We start from the raw sequence: 9,978 nt of genomic DNA, 5'->3' as shown, positions 1-9,978 counted from the left end.
CATGTGCGTCTGCGAATTCAATTTGAACATATGTCCTGACAAGTCAATTCATAAAAATTTATAATACAAATTTGGGTTTAGGTCGATTTTGGTTACCTATTCAAGCCCAAAACCCCTTGCAGCGTTACTGCATTTCAGAATCAGATAAATTCCTTCATATCCAAAACCCCTCTTCGCATATACTGTACATACACACCCATGCTCTATACCTCAGAGCCACTAAAACTCAGACCTTTTTACCTTAAACCCCCCAATTCGTATATGTTTAGTTAAACCCGACAATTCGTTTGTTTTATATACTTTCAAATCAGGAAACTTTTATGTTTAGTTTAAATGAATAGTAAACCAAAACATGACTAGTTAAAAATTCGTTTCATGTTATGTACATTCATATCATAATTTCGTGTCATATTTTGTGTAATTTTAAATGAAACATTTTTTTTAATATTAAAAATTTTAATCTCATTCCATCTGGCTGGCTGTTTGGCTAACATAGAAAAAGGGTAAGATTTTATTCCCGAGGGATCTTAATTGAGTCAGTAAAGATAAAATATGTTTAGAAAAATACTTCTCATGTAACTAAAGACATATGGTTTAAACCGAGAAACAAAATAAGATCATTGCATTTTTAGTAAAATAAAATAGTAAGGATAATCCATTAGTAATGAAAAGGGGTGGGAGAGTTATATGTATATATGTTGATTAGATCGATTAAAGGGTGCGAAAATGGCTAGAATTGAATGCAAAAAGTATAGAAAAATATCGCGTACTGTATTTAATCAGAAAATCGATTATACTTTTGTGGAAGTATCTACTCATTACAAGATCTCGAGTGTTAATGTGTGAATTTTATACACTACAAAAAAAGTCATGCTATATCCGAAACGAACAAAATATAATATATATAGTAAAGGTAGATATAGTGGGGGTTGGTAGATGTTAATATCCTATTTAAATTTGTAATCTGAGTTTGTCAAATGCACGACAAAACCCCGTTCGCTTCGAGATCCAGTTCCTTGAGTCGCAAGTCAAAGTTCATCTTTCAAATCTAATTTATAGATTAATCAATTGCTTCTTCTTTTTTATTGATATTTCAAAAAAAAGTTGGTAATTTTTCTTTCGCAATATAACTTGTTTTGATATGAAAAACAAGATTATAAGTTACGCATTCATCCAACTCTCAGTGCTTATGTTAGTTGATGATGGCTATTTGAAACGAATGATGCCCACAGGGCTCTCTTTTTTGATAACTTTTCAATAGTAATTGACATTTTAAGCTTAAAGAATATTTAGACATATGCAGCTGACCATTTTCAAAAAACAATATCCATTACAACCTCAGAATAAACTTCAGATCAAACTGTTTGTCAAATTTAAGTTACAACTTTAACCAATAGATAGAAAAATGAACTTTCTTTTCCGGCAAAGCCACACAGCATCAATCAAAATGGAGACTCAGAACTGTCTAGCAAGACACAAGCTCAGATTACGCAGCAAAGTTGCTCAGACCAAAATAACCATTACCATATCCGTAACCAGGGACATGAGAAGCAAGATCAATCTGATTAGGCTTAGCTTCAAACTGATTAAAGGCCCTGTGTCCATTAAAACCAAAAGGTGGCAAATTAGAATTTGCATTCTCAATCAAGATGCTATTAGCTTGATTGTTCACATTTTTCTTCAACGCTTCCATGCAGTCCTTCAATTGTTGAAGCTCATCAAATCCCATCTTTTCGACTGGAGATTCCCACCAAAACTGGCTCTGGCTAGCTTGCCTCATGTCATCAAGTGCCTCTCCTCTCTTCCTCTCACCCTCTAGTTCATTGAAAATCTGTGTGAGATGGAAGTTCAGCTCGCAAACAGTCATACTACGATGAGCTTCAACGAGATGGAGAGTGCTTGAGTTTGAAGGTGGAGGATTGCGACTAAAAAACCTATCAATTATACCTTCAACATTAGGATGTCCAAAGGAGAACACTTTTCCAGCTGGAGAAAAGACTATAATGGCAATCTCAACTCCACAAAGTGTACAGAGCTCACTTGCCTTCTTAAAAAGGCCTGATCGACGCTTTGAGAAGGTAACTTGCAGGTGATTTTTACGCTCTATTTTCGCAATCTTGATCTTTTGGCGGCCAATGCTGAACTTTTTGGCCATCTCTAAACAAGCTATCAAGAACAGAAACCAAAAGAAAAGCAAATGGAGCAATGTTTATGTATGTTGAAGCTCTGATTTGTAGAGTAAAATCATTTGGTATTTATAAGAGGCTTGGCATTAACACTGAAAGCTGGCAAAAATTATAATCTCCTAATCTGTGTTAAGGGAATCAAACATATTGTTCCTGTGACAATATCAATGATTGGGGAGTTACAAAAATCTTATTTCTTAATGTATGGATATTACTAATATTCATGTTATTGCACATTTTTAAATCAAATTAAGCCAATAAATTTTGTTATTAAATACTTATTGTAGCGAATTTGTTATTCTGCTAGTTGTAGCCACCATTCTCATTTTACTTAATCTAGTGAAAATTACCTTAAAATTCACATGAAAAAGTAATTTGACAATATCTACGTATAAGTTATTTAGCAGTGTCCGTTTTGACTAAATTTTTTTCTGTGAATTACGTGTCAAAATTCGCTATTGTAATTTCCTTTTAAATATATTTTTCTTACCGGAAAGCATGATTTGCATAAAATTTTTAAGATATTACGATCCGTAAGACGTCAACGTATCAAATAATGGGCATAATCTATTTTTCATTTAAAATAGAATTATTACCATACAATAATATTGGCTAAAATAGGATGGAAATTTTGGTGCAATTTTAGTAAAACATGATAAAATTTCATTCCATTTCCGTCGAATTGAAGCTTAAGTGCCTTTTTAGGAGATATACAATGCGAACCAGACTAAGTTATCCTTGTGCTGGTGTTCAAATGTGGATTGGATTTGATTAAATTCATATTCATATTCATTTAAATTTATTGGATTGGATTGAGATCAGATCAATTTCAGATTTTTAATAGCGTAATTCATAAACAAATTCATTAGGATCTTCGATTATCGGATCGGACCACTGGATCCATTTAAATTTTTTGAGATGAATAATTTTAATTTAACATGGTTCAATAATAAAAAAAACTAAAGCACAAGAAACTATTTTAAGTTAGAGGTGTTGTGAAAATAATTTTTTTTTGAAAATATGTGAAAATAGTTCAGTTTAAAATAATTATAAAATAAATACATAAAAGTAAAACATTGTAATTTCAGAAATATATGAATTAATTACATATGTCAATTTCAAAAATTAAAATAAAAAAAATGTTGTGAATTGTGAATAACTAAAATATTATGTATAAAAATAATTTGTGACATACATGATTCACTCATTTGAATATGATAACATGTGGTGTGTACAAGAAATTTTAATGTGATGAAATAATAGTTAATGTGAAAATACAATAAAATAACTTATAAAATTAGAATACCAATACGTATAAATTAATTTTATTAATTGATTATAGTTAAATTTTATTTATATATATAAATAATTTATAAATGTATAAATATAGTAGTTCGGATGTGGTTTTTATCGACGAGTGAAAATCCATATCCACTTCTTAATGAATCGAATCCTTGTAAGATTGGAGGGGAATAGAGCTGCAAATGAACAGAGTCGTTCGTGAACAAAAATCGGGATCGGTTCACTTAAGTGAACTTGGCTAGACTCGTTTTCTTAAACGAGCCGATCGCGAACAAAAAAAATAAATTATAATATTTTTAAGAAAAACATAAGATAATTTTTAATAATTTTATTTCTCAACCACTTAAATGGGCTTACTTCCTTTATTTTATTTTATATCTCGTTTCTAATCTAAAACAGTTTAACTGAAATATAAAAAATTACTAAATCTTTGACAATCGACATCGACAATTTAAAAGTATTGTATAATTTCTAAAGTTATGAATGTCTCATTAATTTAAAATTAAAATGATTTTGTTCTTAAAACTCGACTAGTGAAAAAAATTGATAAGTGTAGAGTGTAAGTGTGAGTATATAATTGTAAGATGAAATTAGTATTTGATCTCCATAAAACTTATAAAGTTATAAATTATACCTTAAGCTTGGTCGATTAAAAAATATTTGCGAACTATTAGTGAACAACTCGACTCGGCTCGAGTTCGGCTCGGCTCGGTTATTCGTGAGCAAACTCGTGTCCGGCTCAGCTCCTTTATAAACGAGCTGATCGTAAATATTTTTTTTCGGCTGGGTTTTTAAACTCAGCTCGGCTCGGTTTATTTTAAAAAAAATTATGCTCGGCTCGACTCGAATAGAACTCGGCTCGGTTCTGTTCGTTTGCAGCTCTAGATGGGAAGGTGGGAGCAGACCTGTTTTTGGAAGAACGGGAGTTGATTACTACCAGTTTGTAATACCCCTTCTTAAAAATTAGAAGGAGGTATTACCTATCATAAACCTGCAAACAGAGCACTAATATATTTCTAAACAATTAATAAACAGTATAAAATCTCCAAAAATAATATTAAATCTACAAACTGTCTAAACCAAAAATATGAATGTTAAAATCTCTAAATAAATAATTAAGTCCGATATTGATAAAGTCAAAAATTCTAACCAATAAATGGGGTTGCTCTCTATAGCACAGTCCAAGATTTCCCCTATGCACCTACCGGAAAAAAATACGGCATAAGCCAAACGTCCAGTACAGATTTGGAATACAATTTATAAAACAGAAAATCAGAAATAAATATTTCACAGCTTATAATAAAACAATAATTTTGGGTTATGATATTTCATACCGAAATTAGAACGGATACAAATACACAAATCATAGGGTACCTAATATGTACAACAGAATGGATAACGTGTACGACATATACAACGACACCATAAATCAAATCACAAATCAAATTCTGGGTGCAACCACGTATCCTGAACAAATATCAAAATGGCCAAACGCTCCTCCCAAGAGCTAACAGAAGGATAGGCCATGACCAATCACAGTGTCACGGAAGTGTCATGTCACTGGTATCGCAATGACATGGCTGTAGTACTCCTGTTAACTCGGTATACCCTAAATCACACTAAGGGTTCAAAATAAAAATATTCTCGCAAAATTTAAAAATCACATGAGAAAAATGATACAAATTTCCAAAGCAGGTGAGTGTCATAAATAATTTTTGAAAACCGCATACACAGATATCTAAATTTTCAAAATCAAATTTTAAAATAATTTTCGGAAATTAAAACGGTCAAAGCAAATATTAACGGAATGAACAGAAAGTAGAACATAATGAATCAAATAAATATAATGGACAAGAGGAGTAACGGTGAATAAAAAAGGGACATAATCCGTACCTCGAATATCGCAACTAAAGTAATATCAAAATCTGCAAATGATGTGCTAAATCCCCGACCCGTGATCTAATTACAAAATTAAAATTTATAATTAATGTTTGTTGCTTCTTAATTTATTCAAAAATGATTTTTTTATCAATACACAACTATTCGCCTCTGAATCAGTACGTTACATGTCCTCGAATTTAACACTAAAGAGACCAAATGTCATGTCATTATTACATTTATAATTATACAATTTGTTTAAACGAATGTACCTAACTACCACACTGCTTAATAATTTAATAATACATATACTTAAAATAGTTAGATTCCAAATTAACTACCATTGTTCACCTTTATTAAATAATTAATTATAAATTATGACACTAGTATAATTGGACTCACTAGTATAATTGGACTAAGTACATGTACACCAATTAAATTGTTTTAATCGTAAGTGGCATACATAAAATCAATTTAAATTATAACTAATAAATAAGTATATTGAAGTAGTGAAAAACCCTCACAAAATTTTAATTTTATATAAATAATTTAAATAACTTGAATCATCCAGTTGCCACACTATCATAGTCTAATCAACCGTAATTAAATAAAAGCTCACATATGCATAATCTAACTTAATAATTTTAAAGTAACATGAAAATTGGAATTGAAGCAGCAGATCTTGTGGATTAAACATATGTATAAATAAATATTATAATTCGCACTTGACACTAATGACGTGATTTGACAACAAAGAAACAAGGATGGCCATACACTTTATTACTAAATTTGTGTATTGTGTGTGCTCTGTCAACAATTGACAAGGTCACATGCAAAGTGCTTAGCTATATGACTAATTATAATAACAGGCAATAAAGAGTTACCTTATTCAATGAAAACAAACAAAAAAACTACTACAAGGCTCGATGACTCTGTTTTCCTCTAAGTCTTTATCTGCATGCTCTTCTAAGATTTTTCTTCTCTTTTCCTTTGCTTGCGTAAATTAAGAATGCCCATGTGTTGATATATATATATATATATATATATATATATATATATATATATTACACAAGGTATCCTCTAACTATTAGAATTAGAATTATAACAACTAATTACTATTACTTTTATTTCTATGCTATTTAACAAATGAATTAAAATCACTTATTTTAATTTTAATTCAAATCTTATTATTATTATTATTATTATTATTATTAAATTCTCGTATATTACATATATACCACCCTTAAATACGATTCCGTCCCCGGAATTAAACAAAACTAAAAACTCGTACCTGAATCGAATAAATACGGATATTTCTCACAAATAGATTCTTCTAATTCCCAAGTAGACTCTCTCTCCGGATGATTTTTCCACAAAATTTTCACAAACGGAATGGCGTTCTTCCTCAAAATTCGCTCCTCTCAAGCTTCTTCCTCACAAGAAAGATCTTCTCTAATCTTATTCAATGGATACTAAACTACGTGTAATGGATGATATTTATAGCCCCTCAAAACAGACACATGAAACACATTATGCACATGAGATAGTTGTGGCGACAACGCAACTCTCTACGATACCAAAACCTCAAAAGGTCCAACATATCTCGGACTAAGCTTTTCCCTCATACCAAAACGCTTGGAATACAACGGCAATCCCAACTCCACAAAGTGTACGGAGCTCACTCGCCTTCTTAAAAAGGCCAGATCGACATTTGGAGAAGGTAACTTACAGGTGATTCTTACGCTCTATTTTCGCAATCTTGATCTTTTGGTGACCAATGCTGGGCTTTTTTGCCATCTCTAAACAAGCTATCAAGAACGGAAACCAAAAGAAAAGCCAATGGAGCAATGTTTATGCATGTTGAAGCTCTGATTTGTAGTGTAAAATCATATGCTATTTATAAGAGGCTTGGCATTTACACTGAAAGCTGGCAACAATTATAACCTCCTAATCTGTTTTAAGGAAATTAAACATATTGTACCTGTGACAATATCAATGATTCGGGAGTTACAAAAATCTTATTTCTTAATGTATGGATATTAGTAATATTAATGCTATTGCACATTTTTAATTCAAATTAAGCCAATAAATTTTATTATTAAATACTTATTCTAGCGAATTTGTTATTCTGCCGGTTGTCACCACCACTCTCATTTTACTTAATCTAGTGAAAATTTCCTTAAAATTCACATGAAAAAATAATTCGACAATATCTACGTATAAGCTAATTATTTAGCAGTGTCCGTTTTGACTAAATTTTTTGTTGTGACTTACGTGTCAAAATTCGGTATTGTAATTTCCTTTTAAATATATTTTTCTTACCGGAAAACATGATTTGCATAAGATTTTTAAGATATTACGATCCGTAAGATGTCAATGTATCAAATAATGGGAATAATCTATTTTTCATTTAATAATATGGCCTAAAAGGATTTTTTGTTGGAGGAAGGTTCAATTGCCGAAAAATATGCTAACACCTCTTTATAGGAAGATATAATCATGAATACAGAAGTTTTTGGGGATAGAATTATTACCATACAATAATATTGGCTAAAATATGATGGAAATTTTGTTGCAATTTTAGTAAAACATGATAAAATTTCATTCCATTTCTGTTGAATTGAAGAGTAAGTGCCTTTTACGAGATATACAATGTGAATCGGAGTAAGTTATCCTTGTGCTGATGTTCAAATTTGGATCGGATTTAATTAAATTTATATTTATTTAAATTTGTTGGATTGGATTGAGATCAGATCAATTTCAGATTTTTAATAACATAATTAATATCCAAATTCATTAGGATCTCCGATTATCGGATAAGACCTCCGAATCCATTTAAATTTTTTGAGATGAATAATTTTAATTTAACATTGTTCAATAATAAAAAAACTTAAGCACACAAAACTATTTTAAGTTGGAGATGTTGTGAAAATAAAAATTTGAAAATATGTGAAAATAGTTCAATTTAAAATAATTATAAAATAAATACATAAAAGTAAAACATTGTAATTTAAGAAATATATGAATTAATTATATAAGTCGTTTTTAAAAATTAAAATAAAAAATGTTGTGAATTGTGAATAAATAAAATATTATGTATGAAAATAATTTCAGACACATATGATTCACTCATTATAATATGATAAAATGTGGTGTGTAGAAGAAATTTTAATATGATGAAATAATAGTTACTTTGAAAATAAAATAAAATAACTTGAAAAATTAGAATATTAATACATATAAATTTAATTTTATTAATTGATTATATTTAAATTTTATTTATATATATTAATAATTTATAAATGTATAAGTTTAGTAGTTAGGATCTGGGTTTTATGGACGAGTGAAAATCCACATCCACTTCTTAATGAATCGAATCCTTATAAGATTGGATGGGAATATGGGAGCATAGCTGTTTTTAGAAGAATCTTATGTCATTATTTTACTAACCACGCTATTAGACTGAATATTTATGATGATAATTCCTTGGTGCACATCTCGTTGATCAGCTTAAATCTTCCTTTGTGTACCTATGCAAATAAAGTGACAGTACCATTTTTCAGAGAACAAGTTGCATTTGCATTCTATTCAATAACATTATCATATACCTTAGCCAAGAAACTTGCAATGTTTCTACAATAGGTTGTGCCCAAAGAAGTTAAGAAATACTATGATTCTACTCAAATTTTGATGGCAATCCTCAGCATGTTAAACACTCATTTTCGATTTTACGATGATAAAACCGTGAATAGACAAGCTTTGAAAGATAAAAAGAAAGGAGGATTGCTTTTACTATTATGAAAGAACGCGGAACATAGATTGAACTTATGTCAATCAAGAACCAAGTACCAAGTATTGTGCGGGAGTTCTAGTGTGAGGACCGGTGAGGAATAACTTTGAGAGAAAGTGGAAACAACAAGAACCTCACTCCCTCCCACCCTCCCTCTCTATGACCCTATCTAAAATGCAGTCGCTTATTTTTCGGATAAAATTGGAACAAGAATCATATATCTCCTGTTCCTAAAAATGCAATAGCAAATAGTTATATAAAATATGAATAATATTTATTTATTTATATTATTAACAGGTCCGATTTTAATCAATTTAGGTGGAATATTTTATCGAAATTGAAACATTTAAATTGAAATATTTTTAATGTTTTAATTTCAGTTCAAAATCATTTTTATTTGAATGGAGTTTTCATGTTTTAGTACTAGTGTCAATTCATTTTTTATTTTGTTGAACAATGATTTTTACTTAAACCTGATAATTTGTTCATTTTATATTCTTTCACGTCTTCTTGTACTTTCGTGTTTAGTTTAAATGAATACTAAATCCATCACTAGTTAAGAATTCGTTTGTGTACATATACCTGCATGTCATGTAATTTTGTGTCATATTTTATGTAATTTTGACCAAAACATTGTTTAAATATTATAATTTCGATTAAATTTTTAGTCTCATCCCATCAGACTATTTGGCTAACATAGAAAAAGGGCAGCATTCCGTTCCCGAGGGACCTTAATTGAGTCCGTAAAAATAAAACATGTTCAATAAAGTACTTCTCGTGTTACTCAATATATTTGTTTTTAACCTTGAAATAAAACAAAAT

General features: G+C 29.9%; 1 protein-coding gene across 1 annotated transcript; it reads right to left on the bottom strand.

Annotated features, from left to right (window-relative positions):
• Positions 1-1,486: 1,486 nt before the first annotated feature.
• On the bottom strand, positions 1,487-2,155 carry LOC141685004 (agamous-like MADS-box protein AGL62). The gene has a single exon (XM_074490131.1). The coding sequence runs from the start codon at positions 2,153-2,155 to the stop codon at positions 1,487-1,489; it is 669 nt and encodes a 222-aa protein (XP_074346232.1).
• Between the last annotated feature and the right edge of the window lie 7,823 nt (positions 2,156-9,978).

Source organism: Apium graveolens, chromosome 9, assembly GCF_009905375.1.
Source record: "Apium graveolens cultivar Ventura chromosome 9, ASM990537v1, whole genome shotgun sequence".
NCBI classification, from domain to species: Eukaryota; Viridiplantae; Streptophyta; class Magnoliopsida; order Apiales; family Apiaceae; genus Apium; species Apium graveolens.
This window is presented reverse-complemented; position numbering and strand designations above follow the sequence as displayed.